The 21,763-nt window shown below is 44.3% G+C and overlaps 1 protein-coding gene across 2 annotated transcripts in view; it reads right to left on the reverse strand.

The window, feature by feature from the left end:
- Window positions 1-21,763, reverse strand: part of RBBP4 (RB binding protein 4, chromatin remodeling factor) — a 36,385-nt gene that overhangs the window by 11,464 nt on the left and 3,158 nt on the right. For both annotated transcript variants that reach the window (XM_068268858.1, XM_068268859.1), the window contains exons 3-6: window positions 20,064-20,209; window positions 14,100-14,273; window positions 3,328-3,443; window positions 3,090-3,250 (exon numbers count right to left, since the gene is read on the reverse strand). In XM_068268858.1, coding sequence (XP_068124959.1) covers window positions 3,090-3,250; window positions 3,328-3,443; window positions 14,100-14,273; window positions 20,064-20,209 — 597 coding nt within the window. The remainder of the gene's footprint in view (window positions 1-3,089; window positions 3,251-3,327; window positions 3,444-14,099; window positions 14,274-20,063; window positions 20,210-21,763) is intronic.

Below are 21,763 nucleotides of genomic sequence, written 5' to 3' on the forward strand. Positions count from 1 at the left end.
GAAACTCCTGATCCGCTGCATGCTTGTTCAGGGTCTATGGCTAAAAGTATTAGAGGCAGAGGATCAGTAGGATAGCCAGGCAATTGGTATTCCTTAAAAGGAAATAAATATGGCAGCCTCCATATAACTCTCGCTACAGTTGTCCTTTAAGTAGTATTGTACCTATAAAGAGCAGTCCAAGAAGCACAACCAATAAACAAGGAGGGCCATGGGCTCTGAAGGCTCATTTATGCACGGGAGGAGTAAAGGCTAGCCCAGCACTGAGCAAACTATGATCCGCGTGTGCTGTTGCTCCAGCCCGCCGACCACTCGGATTCCTCCCCCCCCCCTCCCTGCAGAGTTGTAAGTGGGCGGTGGGGGATTTGAAACTCTCCTCGATCAGTTTCCCACGTCCAGTCTCCACAGCAACAGGACATCACAACATGACGTCGGGACATGCCAGCGCATTACACGTTGCCAGCCAGGGAACCCGACTTGACTTTCTTGCCGCACCACCAGGGAAGTCCTTTGGGTTAGGCATAGGTAGAGGGAAGGTTCTGTATGATAGGATTAGGTTTAGCCATAATAAAATATCGGTAAACATTACATCGGAATCCAGCAGTAAAATAGAATACTGCAATATTCTACTACCGGCAATCACCCTAATTTTTTCCCAAGTGCCTTTTTTTTCCTGTGTATGGAGGACAAAGCCCCAGTGAAAGCACTTACAATGGGTAAGTGGGTGTCAGAACAGGACTATGGAACAATGAAAGATGGTAGCATGGTCGCATTAGATTTCCTTTTTGGATCACATGGATTGTTCTCTGTATATACACATTGTTTATCTGTGGGATATGCTTGAAAAACAAGTTCATTCCTTGGTGAAACTTGCAGGACTTAAAGGGACTCCGAGCTCCTCTCATGGGCATGCCTTTAAGACGTCAACAAGTACTGCAAAGTACTTAAAGATGTATACCTTTCTGTAGCTTGTGCTCTCTTCTCATTTGATGCCTGAATCGCCATTCTACACCAAATAGTTTTCATTCGATTTCAATTTAAAAACCGCAGCTGCCATCTTGGCTATGTTATAACTTCCAGGTCACCCGTCTTCTCAGTTAGAGAAGTGCATCACTGAATGAAGCAGGAAGAGGAAGTGACACGCATGGCCATTGCAAGAGGGGTCATAGCACGACTTTGTGTGAAGAAGTCTGTCTTAAAGGCATGCCCATGAGAGGTGCTCGGAGTCCCTTTAAGGCTGCATTTCCACTTGTGCGGTGCGAATCGGTGCGGTAAAAATTTGCATGCTGATGCGAAATTCGCATGCGGGTCCATGCGAATTTTCATGCGAATTTGCACGCGAATTCGCATGGATGACGATGTATGCGAATTTAACCATGGCAGTGCTGGTGTGCTTTTCCATTGTTTCTATGTGAATTCGCATGCGAATTCGCATGAAAATTCGCATGCCCAAACCTCATGCGAATTTCCTATTAAATACATTGTATGCGATTCGCATAGCGGTATGCGGTATGCGAATTCTGATGGCTCTGCCATGCGAATTTTTTCTGCACAGAAAAACGCAAAGGAATCCTGACAAGTGGAAACAGTCCCATTCACTTGTATTACTATGCGAATTTGCATGCGAAAAACGCATGCGAATTCGCGATAGTGGAAATGAGCCCTAAAAGGATCTCCTGCCTATGCACTTTTTCTGATTACTGCAAGACACCCTTGTAGAGTCCACACCTCAAAAGGCCACAGCTATTCCAGCAGTAACTGGGGAACCTACACAGTATTAGGCAGGCATTTCAGATGTTTTGACTGATCAGTAATATGGTCACAAATTGCTGGGAGTTTGAATGAAGTAGGTGTACGTTTCAAAGAATATCGGAAAGGTTTTGCAATGTAGACAAGTATATTTTCAATTTGTCAAGACCCTTTCAACTAGAAAATATTTGTATCTTGTGGGCACAGCATAGACTGGGATTAATATGCTTATGAAGGGTTTCATCGTGGATGGCCGCCTCTGTGCTTGTTTTGTGCCCCTCCTGTCTCCCCCTTCACAGTGTGCCATACAACAAGTCTACGCACATTTATTGCTTTGCAACTCCCCATGCTCTACAATCCTCCACTTTTCTTCCTAGTCTGTGCCCCTGTGATCCATTTCACGCAGCATTCGATTCCACCCTACTTTCTCAATTCTCCTTCCTTCTGCTCAGTGAATGCTATCCTTTCCTCTTATTCGAAAATTCCTCCCCTTGCGTGTACTTTACTTTGTATCTTCTTCCATTTGGTGCTTTTGGAAACTCTCTGTTCCTGTTGCTCAAGGGACATTGCATTTCTATCTAGGGTTCAACCTTCCTTTTAGCAGCCAGAAACTACCACTGTGTATAACTGTAGCACCAGCTCACAAATTGTCTAATGCATCGTATCTATGTACGAGGACTGTTGCCTGGAAGGGATCGGGACTCAATCCCTCAGATAACAGTGCGGGGCCAAGGCTGTACAGATGTGTCTTGTTGCTATGAAGGGCAAGGAGGGCTGATGGATACATAGTGGACAGGGTGAGTGGAGAGAACAATGCCCTGACCAGCACTTGGCTTGGCTGAGTCAGTTCATCAGGCTGTTCACTAACCATGGCACAGAGAGGGGGGGGGGGGGGGGCATGGGTTACTGTAAAGACTTGATTCTTGGCAGAGGTAGCCCCGGACTGGCCAAGAACTGTCTAGCATGTGTACTAAGCTTAACAATGAGGAAGGAGTAATCTGAGATTGGAGCTTACGGTAATCAACGAGGGCGAGGGCAATTAGTGGAGCAGCCAAGGAGATACACAGGCAGGCACCGTTGCTATGACAGTGGTATGCCAGGACACAAAAATGTGCAGTGAGCAAGCCTGTAAGTTCAAAGTGGTCCTCAGCAGACAGATTTAAAAGGTTTACAAATTCTAACAATGAAAGAAAAAAAAAGTAAAGGCTTTCACAAATGCTACCATAAAACTTATAAAAAGGTAGTTAAATATGGACAACATTCATGAACTGCAAAGTGATGTTATAAAAAGAAAGTCGCAAAGAATGAAGCGAGTAGAGGGGAAAAAAAAAAAAAAAACTCACATCATGAGTTTCTGGTCATCTGCCACTGATCCAAACAGAGATTCGTGTAATAAGTGCCATGAAACGTCTTCCACCACTGCAGTATGTCCTGTGAAGATAGTCTTGGCATCCACCACCTTTCCCTCTTTGGGGACTGCACTAATGTCCCATAGGCAAATAGTCTATGGAAAACACAATGTTGAAGAAATGGAACGGAAATGCTAGCAAATTCAAGATTACGCTGAGAAATAGTACTCACATGATCATCAGATGCACTTAGCAAATTGCCACTGAGATTAGGATTCCAGGACAAGCCATAACCTTCTTTTTGGTGTCCGCGAAGCCTAAGATCTGGATTACACTCTCCTGAGGGATCTGTTGAATGCATAACAAGCAATAATATATTAATAGTATATATATATATATATATATATATATATATATATATATATATATATATATATATATATATATATATATATATATATATATATATATATATATATATATATATATAAAAAACCCCGACAAGAACGAACACTTGTCAAGGCCTATGCATTACACAATTATAGCATGAGGGTCCACCTATCTGGCAGTCTATGTAAATCCATGGATCTAGAATTAAATCGAGGGAGGAGTGGGGGTGTGTGTGCCGTCAACAAAAATGTGCAGGTTTTAAAGGGACTCCGAGCAGTGCAGAAACTATGGAAAGATGCATATCATTTTAAAGCGCTCTTTCTCCTCTTTCCAATGATATATAACCTGCTGCCCTACGCCTTTTAGTTTTCGCTATTTCCGCGATTGAAATTGCCGCGGCCGCGATTTCAATCGCGAAAATAAAGAAAACTAAAAGGCGTAGAGCGACGATTTAGGTGTCGCCAGAAAGAGGAGAAAGAGAGCTTTAAAATGATATCCATCTTTCTATAGTTACTTGTATTACACAGGACGACACTTTCCCCAGTGTCAGCAGCTCCATTCAGCAGAAAAAGTCGGCCTGTGTAATACAATGTAACTATGGAAAGATGGATATCATTTTAAAGCTCTCTTTCTCCTCTTTCTGGCGACACCTAAATCGTCACCCTACACCTTTTAGTTTCAATCACGAAAATAGCGAAAACTAAAAGGCATAGGGCGGTGGTTTATATACCATTGGAAAGAGGAGAAAGAAAGCTTTAAAATGATATGCATCTTTCCATAGTTTCTGCACTGCTCGGAGTCCCTTTAAAGCAAATAAACGTGTGATGTTCACTGTAAACACACACGAGAAATATACAAGTACCGTTACATCAGAACGGATGAAGTCTAAAAGATGAAATGGGGCTACTTGTTGCAGTGACAACTAAGGATGGTCAATGGGTTGACAATTTGTTTAAAAAGTGGATCCGAGAAACTTTTACTCATTGCAGAATTGTGTTCCTTTCATACAGTTTATAGGGCATTCCTCAAGCCAAATACTTTTGTTTTAATACTCTAATTTCCTATAAACTAAACAAGCGTTGCCCACTGCTTTTTCACAGTGCCTTGGCACTGTAGAAAGGGCTTATGGGAGCTCAGTCTGGGCAAGAGGAGGAGTCTGTTACTAGCCAGAGATTTCAGAGGCAGAGGGGAGGAGGGAGGAGGAGGGAGGAGGAGAGAGAAGACTGAATTTACACACAGGAAAGCTGATAGCATCTCTAGCCCTCAGCCTGTGACAAAAAGAACATGGCTGCCCTCATTGTATCACAGGAATAATGAATCTTAAACCTTTGAAGCGCTTTGCAGCTAGATATGCTGTGTAAACTATCTAAAAACTTTAGATAAGATATATAGACAAGTTACCGTATATACTAGAGTATAAGCAGAGGTTTTTTTAGGCCAAAAAAGTGGGCCAAAAGTGTAGGTCTTGGCTAATACTCGAGTCAGTCATTGGTGCCTTCCCTTCCCCCGAATACACCTCTCACCGCAATGTGAAAAAAAAAAAAAGCTAAGCCCGGTAATGATTAACCACTTGAGGACCACAGTCTTTTCGCCCCTTAAGGACCAGAGCCTTTTTTTCCATTCAGACCAATGCAGCTTTCACGGTTTATTGCTCGGTCATACAACCTACCACCTAAATAAATTTTACCTCCTTTTCTTGTCACTAATACAGCTTTCTTTTGGTGCTATTTGATTGCTGCTGCAAGTTTTACTTTTTATTATATATTTATCAAAAGACATGAATTTTGTCCAAAAAAAAAAAAATGACTAACTTTCTGTGCTGACATTTTTCAAATAAAGTAAAAATTTCCTATACATTTGAGCGCGAAAGTTATTCTGCTACATGTCTTTGATAAAAAAAAAAAAAAAAAAAAAATTCAGTGTATATTTATTGGATTGGGTAAAAGTTATAGCGTTTACAAACTATGGTGCCAAAAGTGAATTTTCCCATTTTGAAGCATTTCTGACTTTTGTGATCACCTGTCGTGTTTCATGAGGTGCTAAAATTCCAGGATAGTATAAATACCCCCATTTTGGAAAGAAGACATCCCAAAGTATTCAGTGAGAGGCATGGTGAGTTCATAGAAGATTTTATTTTTTGTCACAAGTTAGCGGAAAATGACACTGACAAAAAAAAAAAAAAAGGGGGGGGGGGTTCCATTTCTTGTGACTTGCGACAAAAAACAATGAAATCTGCCACGGACTCACTATGCTCCTCTCTGAATACCTTGAAGTGTCTACTTTCCAAAATGGGGTCATTTGTGGGGTGTGTTCACTGTCCTGGCATTTTGGGGGGTGCCTAATTGTAAGCACCCCTGTAAAGCCTAAAGATGCTTATTGGACTTTGGGCCCCTTAGCGCAGTTAGGCTACAAAAAAGTGCCACACATGTGGTATTGCCGTACCCAGGAGAAGTAGTATAATGTGTTTTGGGGTGTATTTTTACACATACCCATGCTGGGTGGGAGAAATATCTCCGTAAATGACAATTTTTTTTATTTATTTTTTTAACACACAATTGTCTATTTACAGAGATATTTCTCCCACTCAGCATGGGTATGTGTAAAAATACACCACAAAAACACATTATACTACTTCTTCTGAGTACAGCGATACCACATGTGACACTTTTTTGCACTAACTGCGCTAAGGGGCCCAAAGTCCAATGAGTAGCTTTAGGATTTCACCGGTCATTTTGCGACATTTGGTTTCAAGACTACTTCTCACGTACTGGGCAGGGCAGTATAGAAACCCCACAAATGACCCCATTTTAGAAAGAAGACACCCCAAGGTATTCCGTTAGGTGTATGGTGAGTTCATAGAAGATTTTTTTTTGTCACAAGTTAGCGGAGATTTTAATTGTTTTTTTCACAAAGTGTCATTTTCCGCTAACTTGTGACAAAAAAAAAAAAAAAAAAACTATGAACTCACCATACTCCTAACAGAATACCTTGGAGTGTCTTCTTTCTAAAATGGGGTCATTTATGGGGTTCCTATACTGGCCTGGCATTTTAGGGGCCCTAAACCATGAGGAGTAGTCTTGAAACCAAATGTCGCAAAATGACCTGTAAAATCCTAAAGGTACTCATTGGACTTTGGGCCTCTTAGCGCACTTAGGGTGCAAAAAAGTGCCACACATGTGGTATCGCCGTACTCAGGAGAAGTAGTATAATGTGTTTTGGGGTGTATTTTTACACATACAGATGCTGGGTGAGAGAAATATCTCTGTAAATGACTTTTTTTTTTTTTTTTTTTTTTTACACACAATTGTCCATTTACAGATAGATTTCTCCCACCTAGCATGGGTATGTATAAAAATACACCCCAAAACACATTATACTACTTCTTCTGAGTACAGCGATACCACATGTGACACTTTTTTGCAACCTAGGTGCGCTAAGGGGCCTAACGTCCTATTCACAGGTCATTTTGAGGCATTTGGATTCTAGACTACTCATCACGGTTTAGGGCCCCTAAAATGCATTCATAGAAGATTTTATTTTTTGCCACAAGTTAGTGAAAAATGACACTTTGTGAAAAAAACAATAAAAATCAATTTCCGCTAACTTAACAAAAAATAAAATCTTCTATGAACTAGTCATACACCTAACGGAATACCTTGGGGTGTCTTTTCTAAAATGGGGTCACTTGTGGGGTTCCTATACTGCCCTGGCATTTTACGGGTCCAAAACCGTGAGTAGTCTGGAAACCAAATTTCTCAAAATGACTGTTCAGTGGTATAAGCATCTGCAAATTTTGATGACAGATGGTCTATGAGGGGGCAAATTTTGTGGAACCAGTCATAAGCAGGGTGGCCTCTTAGATGACAGGTTGTATTGGGCCTGATCTGTTGGATAGGTGTGCTAGGGGATGACAGGTGGTGATTGATGGGGTGTCTCAAGGTGTGATTAGAGGGGAGAAATAGATGCAAGCAATGCACTGGCGAGGCGATGAGGGCGTTCTGAGGGTGTGGGCGGGTGATTGGGTGCCCTAGGGGCAGATTAGGGACTAATCTGATGGACAACAGTGATAGGTGGTGATAGGGGGTGATTGATGGGTAATTAGTGGGCGTTTAGGGTAGAGAACAGATGTAAACACTGCACTTGGGAGGAGATCTGACGTCGGATCTGCGGGCGATCTATTGGTGTGGGTGATCAGATTGCCCGCAAGGGGCAGGTTAGGGGCTGATTGATGGTGGCAGTGAGAGGGGGCGATTGATGAATCAGTGTGCTTGGGTGCAGACTAGGGTGGCTGCAGCCTGCCCTGGTGGTCCCTCGGACACTGGGACCACCAGGGCAGGAGGCAGCCTGTATAATAGGCTTTGTATACATTATAAAGCCTATTATACTTTGTGTCAGCGGCGATCCGGGTGCTAGTAACCCGCCGGCGGGTTACAGCGCGAGGGGGGCGGAGCCAGTCGAATGACGCGATCGCCGCATAGCCACGCCAGCCGCCGCCACCGACGATGGGCGTATTGCGGTCGTTTGGGCCCAGCCCTTGCCGGCTTAAGGCGGTTGGCAAGTGGTCAAAATCCCCAACTTACCACTATGTGAAGCATAATGCCTATGTTCCCCCTCTGCCAGACCAGAGCGTGTGGACAGCCTTTAATGTGTCCTTCATGTCTCCTGCCCCCCCCCCCTCAAGTGTCAGGATATGCTGCGCAGTGTTGGTTCTTACCGGCGTGTGTGGCCAGCCTTTGAAGTGTCCTCTGTGTCCCCCTCGGGTGTCAAGATATGCTGCGTGGTGTTTGTACTTCTTAATGGTCCACGCTGTATTGGGGTGCCTCTTCCTCTTAGTCGCAGGCTCGTCGCTATGACGCCCTCTAGTGGCGTCATGGCAATGAGCCTGCGACTGACAGGATAAGGCATCCCAATGCAGCGTGGAACAGTAAGAAGTACAAACACTGTGCAGCATATCTTTACACCCGAGGGGGACACAGAGGACACTTCAAAGGCTGGCCACACACGCCGGTAAGAACCAACACTGCGCAGCATATCTCGACACCCAAGGGGCAGATAGAGGACACTTCAAAGGCTCAAACATGGCATAGCATATCTTGACACCCGAGGGGGCCACACAATTCGGTAAGAGCAAACACTGAGCAGCATATCTCAGGGCTGTGGAGTCGGAGTCGTGGAGTCGGGCAATTTTGGGTGCCTGGAGTCGGGAAAAAATGCACCGACTCTGACTCCTAATGAATTTGTAACTGTAATTAAAATAGAAAATATGATAAAATGTTCTATTTCTCAGATAATAGTCATTAAAAATAATGTATATATACAGTAATAGCTGTGCTTAGTCCACAAAAATGAAATAAACCAATCAAAATGAGTTACTTGTGCTGCTTCAATAAAGCAGTCCCCGTATTTTTAAGGTCAGATATACATATCTGATTGTGACTGTATATATGATGTGTACACAGGAATCTCTTATATATACACTAAACGTCTATGCTGTAAGAATAAAGCCTGTGTAGCTGTGTCACTAATAGAGATGGTCAATAAGATGGAAATAATTCTGCATTGATTCTGATTTATGCAAATGTATGCACTCTCTTTGCTCATGAAATCAAATAATTTGATATGTTGTTAAAATTTGGTTTGGTGACTACAAATTAAAGGGTACCTGAGAAGGATGAAAAGAAAAGTTTTATACATACCTGGGGCATCCTCCAGCCCCCTTCAGGCTAATCAGTCCCTCGCTGTCCTCCACCACCCGGATCTTCTGATATGAGTCCTGGTAATTCAGCCAGTCAGCGCAGTCCGGCCGCATGCCGCTCCCACAGCCAGGAACATTCTGCACCTGCGCAATAGTGCTGCACAGGTGTAGTATGCTCCTGACGGCGGAGTGTGTGCATGCGCACTACGCCCGACTGGCTCAAGTACCTGGACTCCTAGCAGAAGATCCAGGTGGTGGAGGAGGACAACGAGGGATTGATTAGCCTGAAGGGGGCTGGAGGAAGCCCCAGGTCTGTATAAAACTTTAATTTCATCTGTCTCAGGTTTACTTTGTTACACAGTAGTACTATACTCTACATATGCACTCCCCACAGAGCTGCAGGGAATCCACTGAGAATGCTGTGCACATTGAACACAGAGGTGTTGTCTGTCACCCATAAACCTTGTTACAGATTGTGCATGAAGAATGTGTAATAGAGGAAGAATCTCATTCCCCTGCAGAGCACCTGCACATCACTCTTACATGTACCCACAGTTACATTGCCTAGAGCCTGATAGATGTTCTTTGTTCCGGTCTGTACCTTTTACAAGTACTCTTACCAAGGACTAGTTTTAGTCTAAAGGTAATAAATATAGTAGTCTACATATCCTTCTCACTTCAGTTGTCTTGTAAAATTCCTAAGCGTTGGCAGTTAAGAGACGAATTTCATGTTACATACTTTTAATCAACAAAATTGTAATATGCAAATTAGAGGAGTCGGAGTCGAGGAGTCGGAGGAATCCTAAACTGAGGAGTTGGAGTCGGTGGATTTTTGGACCGACTCCACAGCCCTGGCATATCTTGACACCCGAGGATGACACAGAGGACACTTCAAAGGCTGGCCACACACTCTGGTCTCACGGAGAGGGAATAAATTGGGAATTACTGCTGCACAGGTGTTTTGACATATTCTGGACTGGCAGAGCGGTGTTAAGAACATGCCACCAAACGTGCCATCACTGCAGCACATGATTGGACAACAGCTATAACCAGTATAATGTACAAAATATCGATAGAGCGTGTGAGAAGTCCTCACTAGGTCTAAATAATCTTTTACAGCATTTCTCTATATACATACAGTCATTGTTACTGGCTAATGATGCATCATTTTGTACCCTCGGCTTATACTCTGATCAATCATTTTTTAGAGGGTTTTTAAGTAAAAGTTGGGGGGGGTTTGGGGGTGAGGTCAGCTTATACTCGAGTCTATACGGTACTTGTTATAGTTTTTCATCTCAGATTCGCTTTAATCTTAAGAATATCATGCAGCTGAAGAACAGACCAGTCAACTCCTGTGACATGCGATTGGTCTACTTTTAAGCTGCATGAACTGTCACCAGACACATCACCCCTAGTGACAACCTTTAGAATCCCCCACCACTAACTTTCTGCTGTGTCTTTAGGATAGGAGGTGATTAGTGATCTGTACTCTGACACAAACCACAAAGACTCAACTTCCCACTAACTAAAACTTAAAAATGATTGTGCTGAACAGCTTATTTGGATTTCTTGTATTAGAAATTGCCATTTGCATTGAAAACCGAACATTACTTGGATGGACCCTATATATGAAAGTCTAAGTAGATTTCTTGCCTGTCACTTTCTTTCAGGCGCAGAGCATTTTTATTTTAGTCTATGATCATGACAAGTATAAGCAAATTTCCGTCAATGCACCGCTTACTCTATGCCCAGAAAGCTCCAGAAACAGATTGACTCACGAGGAAAGAGCGCATCAAGCAGACACTGCCTCCTACCATCTTGAACCCTTACTGAAACATTAACACTGCCTATGATAACCCAGCTTGATCATGTGGGCAGCACTGCAGATAACAAGTGGTGCATGACATGTTGACCTGGTATATCTAACTTGTACTGTTACAGAGAGAGAGAGAGAGAGAGAGAGAGAGAGAGAGAGAGAGAGAGAGAGAGAATCAAATTACTGTTGCCTGGCACAGATCAGGACACGATCCCTAAGACGACAGTTTAGGGCCAAGGCTCTATAGAAACGCAATCTGTCACTATGGAGATGGGCGGAGTGACAGCACACAACAAAGGGGGCAGAGCGAGGGAGAGGACAAGAACATCGAGGAATGCTCAGTTTAAAGAGACACTGAAGCGAGACTAAATCTCGCTTTAGCTCTCATATATAGCAGGGGCACGTGTGCCCCTGCTAAAACGCTGCTATCCCGCGGCTAAACGGGGGTCCCTTAACCCCCAACCCACCCCCCGCAAAAGTTGGTCGGAAAATGGTCGCTGGTAATATTCTTCCTGGAGGCAGGGCTAACGGCTGCAGCCCTGCCTCCAGTCGCGTCTATCAGACGCGCATCGCCGCCTCTCCCCCGCCCCTCTCAGTGAAGGAAGACTGAGAGGGGCGGGGGAGAGGCGGAGATACGCGCTGACAGACGCGCGTGGGGCAGGGCTGCGGTGGTTAGCCCTGCCCCAACCAGGAAGCGCTCCCCCGTAATACGGAGGGGGTTTGGGGGGACAGGGACCCCCGTTAAGCCGCGGGATAGCGGCGTTTTGCTATATATGAGGTCTGAAGCGAGATCTATTCTCGCTTCAGACTCTCTTTAAGTGGATCCTTGATGAACTTTTACTCATTGCATAATTGTGTTCCTTTTCTATTTATCGGGCATTTTTTAAGCCAAATACTTTGTTTTTATTTTAATATTCTAATTCCCTATAAACTAAACAAGCCACACCCACAGGTTTTCAGAGAGCCAAGGCACTTTCAGACAGTAGCAAGGGCTCATGGAAGCTCAGTCTGGGCAGGGGGAGGTGTTACTAGCCAGAGATTTCAGAGGCAGAGGGGAGGAGGGGGGGGTAGTTTTTTTTTTTGCTGAAGATGCAGATAAGTCTGCCTCTGTGTAATGTTTACAAACATGGCTGCTGTCATTGTATCACAGGAAGAAATAATCATTCTTTTAAAGAGGTTTGCAGCTAGATTTGCTGTGTAAACTATCTAAACTTTAGATAAGAGATATAGAGATATATATATATATATATATATATATATATATATATATATATATATATATATATATATATATACACACACAAGTTATGTAATGGATTGCGGAGACACCGCCACGCGGTCTGACGGCGGGGTGGCTGATTCCGCGTTCAGACCGACGGTTTCTCCGCAGCGGCATGCGTCTGGTTTGTCTGAGCCTAGTAGTGCACACAGATGGAGAGCTACGCACGCGCGCTGACAGACAGGCCCTTTATGCCAATAGGAGAGGGATCAGCTGATCCGGACGATCAGCTGATTCCAGAGCAGTAGGCGATTGGTTGAATGGGACTGGGCGAGGAACGCTCTGCTATATATACTTCTCGCTTGTCAGTGGCTGGTTGTCTGCCATTGCAAATGCTTATGTGTTAGCACTCAGACCATAGTGTTAGCACTCAGACCTTCAGTGTGTTAGAACCAGGTGGACCTGGGAAGTCACACTTAGCCCGATTACTGTGTTATTGCTGTGTTATACTTTAGACCAGTTCCAGGGTGTTGAGACCACGGACCTCACACCCAAGATTAGGGATACTGTGTCATTCTGTAGATCAGTCCCTGAGTGTTGAGACCACGGACCTCACACTCTAGACTAGGCCTCTGCTTGATATCTGTTATGACCTATTGCTCTCCTGACTCAGCTCCTGCTCTCTGATTCGGTACCTTTGCACATCTGATTACCTGTTGCCAACCCTGGCTGTCCCTGGTTACCGAATCAGCCTTCTGTCTCTGTACTTTATCTGCTCGTGTGTTGCCGACCCGGCCTGACCGACTTTTCTACCTGTGACATTCCCCCGGTGGGGTGTCCAGCAGCTGCAGGGACTCCCTGTCTCTCAGAGGGACCTCCCTGCAATCCAGTCAGGGACTCAATCTCATTGGAGTCCTTTGACTGCAGTAGTCTGATTCACAGCTGTTCAGGGAATCACTGACTCTGTGTATCTCCAACCTACCAGGAGATACTCATTATCCAGTCTAGAGTCACCTGCTCCTCAGGTGGTCCAGTCTAGAGTCACCTGCTCCTCAGGTGGTCCAGACTCATATACTGTTGCACCAAGCACTTACACTTACCAGGTGTCCAGAGGTTAGTTATACTTGTATTATTGGTGATTCTGCAGATCAATCATCAGGTATTAATCTGTATTCTTGGTGATACTGCAGATCACCAATAATCAGATTCTGTGTGCTGACACCGATTGTTACAAGTTACTTGTTATAGAGTTTTTCATCTCGGATCCGCTTTAAGATGATCCAGCATGCAGGATCTCTCGCCAAAGTATCAGGCAGGGAACACACTTGTCTTTCAGGTTTTTCTGCATACTTTTTCTGCACACCAAGTGTGTTTCGATGCAGGAAAACGCACATGTTTTTTCACAGCAGCTGATATAATTGATAGAGAAAACTGACAAAATGTGCAGAGTCATCATGCAGAATGTCAGTTTTTTTTTCTGCGTGCGAACAACATTAAGTGTGAACTAGCCCATTGATTAACACGAGTTCCCAGTTTTTGTGTGCAGAAAACACACAAGAAAACAGTCAAGTGTGTTCCATGCCTCTGGGACGCCATACACACAACTAGTTCTTCCCCAGGGCAGACTCTTAATACTGGCAAGAGGGTGGAGGAGGGGTTCTGCTTTAAGTTAGTATTAAAGCCAAGTCCCAGGTCACATTCAAATGCTACACTAGTGGTCAATTAGATGCAATTACTGTATACTGTAATTAATCGCTTACATGGCATTTTTATGCAGTTTGGAATTGGGACAAAGTGTATAGTGTAAAGCTGCATATACATTTTCATAAAATACAGAATTCTTTGCATCTAATACATATGGCTTCATTACAGCAAGAGCCTTACCTGGCTTGGATGGGTGCTTAGTATAGTCAAACACAAGGACATCACTGGAAGGGGTTTTTGTTGCAATGATGCAGGGGTTCTGAGGCATGTACCGAGCTCTGTTCACTTCTCCTTCATGGTTTATTTTTATCTCAATCTCTATTTTCCCACTGACTGAACCAAAGCCTCCAAACTCTAAAAAGCAAATTAAAAAGGTTATGACCAACACAGTGGAGACCTTATCGCACAAAACTGCAGAATCTCTTGCTTATCTAGTATAAACCAGCCACTACTTTTGTATACGATTTAAGAAATTGATAACACATGGAAAACTAAGAAGCACTTTGGTCACCTGTTTCTCTTTAGCGTCTTAGAAAAAGTTTCTACAGTGTCTACAGTGCAGCTTTGCAATGTAAAGGCTGGTGCACACTAGAAGAGCTTTTTAAACGCTAGTGATTTTAAAAACTCTTTCTAATGCAACCCTATGGGGAATTTTTAGAAAATCACATCACTCCAGTGAGAACACTCACATAGGATAACATTAGCAAGAGCTTTTAAAATCACAAAGCGCTCATAAAAGCTCTTGTAGTGTGCACCAGCCCCAATTCACATTACTCAATCAGCCTAAAGGTGGGTACACACATCAGATAAAAGTCTTTATCTGAAAGTGAAAGATCACAGACCAATTCTACCCCCTTCCATGCAGTATGAGAGCCATACTCTACACAGTCTATTCTATTGAGCTGAACACCCCATCAGATAAAAATATTTACACACAAAGATGCTGTACACATGCAAGAGATCAGTTCCTGCAAGAGATCAGTTCCTGCAAGAGATCAGTTCCTGCAAGAGATCAGTTCCTGCAAAATGCATTCAGTCTGATATCTGCAGATCCTCATACACACCTTGTTTAACAGACATTCATCTGCAGATCAGACAATTATCTGCCGATCTAAAGATCCATCCTGGTGGATCTAAACTGCAGATAATTGTCCGTTAAACAAGGTGTGTATGAGATCTGCAGCTTTCATAGACTTTGCATTTTGCAGGAACGGATCTTTTGCAAATACTGATCTGTTGAATTTGTACAGCATCTTTGTGTGCAGCATCTTGCAAAGATTTCTGTCTAAGGGAGAGTTCAGAATAGACTGTGTAGAGCAGCGGTGGCGAACCTATGGCACGCGTGCCGGGCCCGGCACGCCACCGCTGCTTATGAACTGGCCGCAGTGTCTACTAGACGCTGCCGCACCAGTTCATATCCCGCAGTCTCCCAAGAGGCACACCAGGGCTACGGCAAGATGGCTGCCGAAGCCCTGTACTGGAGACTATTTGTGTCTCCATCTTCCCGTATCCCTGCACTCTGTCAGCGGCAGCGACTGCAGGAAGAACGTCCGGGGAAGATGCGCGCCAGAGCCCAGCCGAGAGAGAAGACTTCTGTCAGGTGAGTACATTACTTTTTTTTTTCAGGTAAAATGTGGCCCACTGTGTTATTTTCTGGTAAAATGTTTTGTCACATTGTGTTTATGTCCTGTGACATGCTGCCCACTGTGTGTTTTCTGGTGAAATGTGGCCCACTGCGTTTTTCTGGTGAAATGTGGCCCACTGTGTTTGTTTGCTGGTGAAATGTGGCCCACTGCGTTTGTTTTCTGGTGAAATGCTGCCCGCTGCGTTAGTTTTCTGGTGAAATGTGGCAACCTGCGATTATTTGCTGGTGAAATGTGGCCCGCTGCGTTTATTTGCTGGTGAAATGTGTCCCGCTGCGTTTGTTTGCTGGTGAAATGTGGCCCCCTGCGTTTATTTTCTGGTGCAATGTGGCCCACTGCGTTTATTTTCTGGTGCAATGTGGCCCACTGCGTTTATTTTCTGGTGCAATGTGGCCCACTGCGTTTATTTTCTGGTGCAATGTGGCCCACTGCGTTTATTTTCTGGTGCAATGTGGCCCACTGCGTTTATTTTCTGGTGCAATGTGGCCCACTGCGTTTATTTTCTGGTGCAATGTGGCCCACTGCGTTTATTTTCTGGTGCAATGTGGCCCACTGCGTTTATTTTCTGGTGCAATGTGGCCCACTGCGTTTATTTTCTCTTGAAATGTGGCCCACTGCGTTTATTTTCTGGTGCAATGTGGCCCACTGCGTTTATTTTCTGGTGCAATGTGGCCCACTGCGTTTATTTTCTCTTGAAATGTGGCCAACTGCGTTTATTTTCTGGTGCAATGTGGCCCACTGCGTTTATTTTCTGGTGCAATGTGGCCCACATTGCATTATTTTCTGCTGAAATGTTGCACACATTGCGTTTATTTTCTGGTGTCTGGGGTAACTTGCTGCATTCATTATTAAGGGCTCATTCACACTACAGAACGTATGCAGGAATGCGATTTCATGCATGCGCTGCCAACGCACAGTGATCGCACGGAATGCATGTTGTGGTGCGCTAAAGCGTGGATGTCGGCAGCTGTACCCATCGGGGAAACTTGTGCGTTAAATGTTCCCAGATGCGTTACAACGTAACGCATGGGAACGCACACCTTTAGTGTGAATGGTAACATTGAAGTCTATTGACTCATGTTACCATATGAATCTTACATTATGTGCGTTGCGTCAAAACTGACAGTGCAGCAAATAGTGGGAATTAGCCCTTAATTGTCATAGTTGGCTATATTTGCTGCTTTGGGGTTACGGCGGGTATAAATAGCATCATAGTTTCTGCACACCCATGATGCGAATCCTCGTTTCACCACATCTTGGCGGAAAACACTGCTTTCTTATGCCTCGCTGTTACATCATTATGTTAGCTCCGCACATACAATATCATGGCCACGCCCATTTTTCGACCCCCCCCCCCCCCCCAGTGGCACTCGGAGATATAAAAAAAGTCGATGTTAGGTCGCAGTTTGGGCACTCGGCCTCTGAAAGGTTAGCCATCACTGGTGTAGAGTATGGCTCTCATACTGCATGGAAGGGGGTAGAATTGGTCTGTGATCTTTCATTTTCCAAAGACTTTTATCTGACGTGTGTACCCACCTTTATACGCCAAGGTTCCCCTGAGTTGAAAGAATGATGGAGTGATGAGGTCTCCAATAATCTCTAGCATAGGAAAACCTTTGTAAATTTGATCCAATGTGCCCGTTTTGAATTTTCAACCTGTGCAGAAAGATCTCAGTTTTTAGACCCCAAGAGTTAAAAACCAGTACAACTTATTTAGTATTTATATAGCCCTGACATCTTTCACAGGGCTGTACAGAGTATATATAGTTTTATCACCAACTGTCCCTCAGAGGAGCTCACAATCAAATCCCTACTATATTCACATGTCCATTGTTGTCTAGGGCCAAGCCAATTAACTTATTTGTATGTTTTTGAAACCTGGAAGGAAACATGCAAACTCTGTGCTGATAAGTGTCCTAATGGGTATCGAAATCGGGGTCCCAGCGCTGCAAGGTGAGAGTACTAGCCACTACGCTACCATAATGCCCCTACTTAGTATTTCTCAAATGAGAGAAAAAAAAAAAAAAAAAAGTTATTTTGCAGTTGATATTTTCATTATCCCAATGTCTTTGGACACATGACTAGGAAAGAAGTGATGAGGCCTAGCACATTGCTCAATTTTCAGGCAAGGGACAGGAAATTAACTGATTGTTACATATAGACTTAGGTTTCATATGTAGTAAAAAATGTTTTATTAAGCTGATGAGTAATGTGCAAGTTCTTATTAAGTACTTCGTTCCTTGCATAGTTGAATGTGCTGAAAAACAAAATCACAAACATTAACGGAAATCATATTCAACCTATGGAGGTCTGGATTTGGAGTCACACTCAAAATTAAATGTGGAAAAAACAAAAAAAACACTACCATCTGATCCAACTTTGATGTAATGTCCTTAAAACAAGACAAAATGAGGCGCAGTAGTGTGTGACCTCCACATGCCTGTATAACCTGCAATTCCTGGGCATGCTCCTGATGAGGTGGTGGATGTTCTCCTGAGGAATCTTCTCCCATACTTGGACTAAAGTATACACTAACTCCCCGCGAGTCTGTGGTGCAACATTGAGTAGGTGAATGGAGCGAGACATGATGTCCCAGATGTGCTCAATTGGATTCAGGTCTGGGGAACGGGAGGTCTGTCCATAGCATTAGTGCCTGCATCTTGCAGGAACTGCCGACACTCCACAAGGGGTTAGAGGATCTCATCTTGGTACCTAATGGCAGTCAGGCTACCTCTGGCGAGCACTTGGGAGGGCTGTGTGGCCCAACAAAGAAATGCCACCCCACACCATTGCTGACCCACTCCCAAACCATTCATGCTGGAAGATGTTGCAGGCAGAAGAACGTTCTCCACACCATATCCGGATTCCTTCATATCTGTCACATATGCTCAGTGTGAACCTGCTTTCATCTGTGAAGAGCACAGGGCGCCAGTGGCAAATGCCAAACGTCCTGCATGGCATTGAGCTGTAAGCACAACCCCTACTTGTGGACATCGGGCCCTCATACCACCCTCATGGAGTCTGTTTCTGACAGTTTGAGCAGACACATGCATGTTAGTGGCCTGCAGGAGATAATTTTGCAGGACTCTGGCAGTGCTCCTCCTTGCACAAAGGCAAAGGTAGTGGTCCTGCTGCTGGTTTGTTGCCCTCCTACATGTCACCTGATGTACTGGCCTGTCTCCTGGAAGCGCCTTCATGCTTCACGCCTAAAATTCTGTAAAGAGGAGATGGCCCAATTCACAACTTGCTGGTAAAGGGCCTTATTCACACTTAGAAGCATACGTTTTGCGGGAGTTAATTTTCCACGATTTCACGCGGGGGGTTGGGTTAATAACTATAGCGATTTCTCCGCGATCGCGTTTATCGCTTCTATAGCACTGAAACGTGATCGCCGGGAAATCGCCTGAAAATGGTGCAGGCTACGCGTTTGCGTTTTACGATTATGGGCGATTAGCGCAAATCGCCCAAGTAAGAACCGGCCCATAGGGTTTTTACACTAGCACTTTCAAAAGCGCTAGCGTTTGAGCGTTTTGCCGAAATCGCTGGCAAAATGCTCTATTGTGAATAGGGCCTTAAAGTGTCCCTGAGACGAGAAGCATCTCAGGTACCATACTTACCTGGGGCATCCATAAGCTTTTCATTACGGGGGACCGGAGCAACCCGGGGAGATGGCGACGGACAAGCAGCCTTAAAGGAGAACTGTAGTGAGAGGTATATGGAGGCTGCCATATTTATTTCCTTTTAAGTAATACCAGTTGCCTGGCTATTCAGCTAATCATCTGCCTCTAATACTTTCAGCCATAAACCCTGAACAAGCATGTAGGAGATCAGGTGTTTCTGACAAATTTGACAGATATGACAAGATTAGCTGCATGCTTGTTTCTGGTGTGATTCAGACACTTTTTCAGCCAAATAGAACAGCAGGGCTGCCAGGGAACTGGTATTGCTTAAAAGGAAATAAATATGGCAGCCTCCATATACATCTCACTACAGTTCTCCTTTAAGGAAGCCCCAGGTAAATATGGAACCTGAGATGCTCCTCGTCTCATGTTCCCATTAAGGCTGGGTGCACACTAAACAGAATTGCATGCGTTTTTCAATAGTTCACTCCTAAAAATGAATGCAATTCTGCTTAGTGTGCTCCCAGCCTAAGAGTTCTCAGACGAATACAACTCTCTCCAGGTCACAGCAACATAGTAAAACAATAATTTACAGTGCATTTTACTCTAGGACAAAGTGTACCTCATATGCAGGTGTACACATGTATTTTATAACTTTCAAAAGTGGTCCTTCAAAACAAACCTGAACGGAGGAAATAAAAATGCTCACATGGTAAAAGATAGTCATGATGTATGGCCAAAGTAATAGACGGACATTGCCAGCATGGAAAAAAGTCTTACCACTTACAACACTTTTTTTTTAATAAACTTTAGATCCTCTTACTTGGTATATTACTGCTGTAATTTATAATGTTTACTACCCCAGTCTAACATGTGCTTACCTCCCTTTTCACTATCGTAATGAGAAGCATCAAACTGAGCATCATCATTAGGAAGCTGCACACTGGCAATAACCAGGTGATTCTGCTCATCAGAGGTGTGTGTTCCAAGAACCAACCGGTGGACGCTAAAATCTTTTCCTTCAGGCCTGTGAAAACATTAACATTTTTTGTAGTATGAATAAAGGCATCGGAGTCTTTATCTAGAAGCAAAAAACAAGTGGTGTACGCTACCTATTAACACCCAGTGTTCAGTGGAGCTTGGCCTGACACCACTGGTCTGTAAGTCATTAATTCTAAGACATGTAGTGAAGGAATCGATCACTATATGATCTGATTCCAAATTGGAAACTGATTGATTGCCTTGGCATGTAGTAGAGGCCTCATCTTAGAGATGTTGCAAATAGAAACAGCAGTATTTGAATGAGCTCTGGATTTCAGGAAAAAAAAAACCTAATCTGAGTAAGGTAACTGCTAGACCGTAAACTTGTGAAGTGGAGACTAATTACAATTTAAACAGCGAAATATCAAGGAGAGAAGTTAAAGAAAATGTTGAAACCATCTTAAAATGTACCCATACCTAAATGACCCTGAGGTAAAACTGAGCTAAACGTATACAGCATGCATCAATAAGTGGTTAATTAAAAAAAAACAACAACAAAAAAAAACGACAAAATTTGACTTGCATCAGAGATACATAATGAAGAAATAAATGCAAGAACAGTTAGACCAGCGTTTTTCAACCAGTGTTCCGCGCGCGGGACGTTGCCTGGTGTGCCGTCCTCTTCTCCCCCTCCCGCCCATCCCCGCGGCCACCGCTGTTATTACCTTAGCAGCGGCCGCTTTCCCCTCTCCAGCGCATGTATTTATTCAAGCAGCGTATCTCCTGGCTGCTCTGTGTGTGATACGCAGGAAGCAGGGCTCGGTTACCATAGTAACGGCGATACATATCGCCGCTACAGGAAGCCGCTGCCATGCTTCCTGCCGGATCACACAGAGCAGCCGGGAGATACACTGCTTGAATAAACACACGCGCCGGAGAGGGGAGAGCGGCAGCTGTTAAGGTAATAACAGCGGGGGGCACCACCTACCCATAATGGCTATACCGGGGCACTATTCTGGCTATACCGGGGCACTATACTGGCTATACCGGGGCACTATACTGGCTATACTGGGGCACTATACTGGCTATACTGGGGCACTATACTGGCTATACTGGGGCACTATACTAGCTATACTGGGGCACTATACTAGCTATACTGGGGCACTATACTAGCTATACTGGGGCACTATACTAGCTATACTGGGGCACTATACTAGCTATACTGGGGCGCTATACTGGGGCAACTAAACTCCCTACACTGGGGCAACTAAACTCCCTACACTGGGGCAACTAAACTCCCTACACTGGGGCAACTAAACTCCCTACACTGGGGCAACTATGCTAGCTATGCAGCCGCACCCCAGCCCCCCCCCCATAGCCTGCTGCGCACGGCACTGACCACTAGGTCACGCAAACATCTAGGCCACCCCCCCGTTTCGCGGAGAAAATTTGTCAGAAAGTGTTCCCCGGCCCGGAAAAGGTTGGGAACCACTGAGTTAGACAGTTTCAAGACTCTCCCAGTGCCAGGAGAAATTGTCTTCCACTTTATCTTCCAACCCATCCCAATAGTGCTTTAAAGTGATCTAAGCAGCTCCTGGCT

The sequence above is a fragment of the Hyperolius riggenbachi genome, chromosome 2, assembly GCF_040937935.1.
Source record: "Hyperolius riggenbachi isolate aHypRig1 chromosome 2, aHypRig1.pri, whole genome shotgun sequence".
NCBI classification, from domain to species: Eukaryota; Metazoa; Chordata; class Amphibia; order Anura; family Hyperoliidae; genus Hyperolius; species Hyperolius riggenbachi.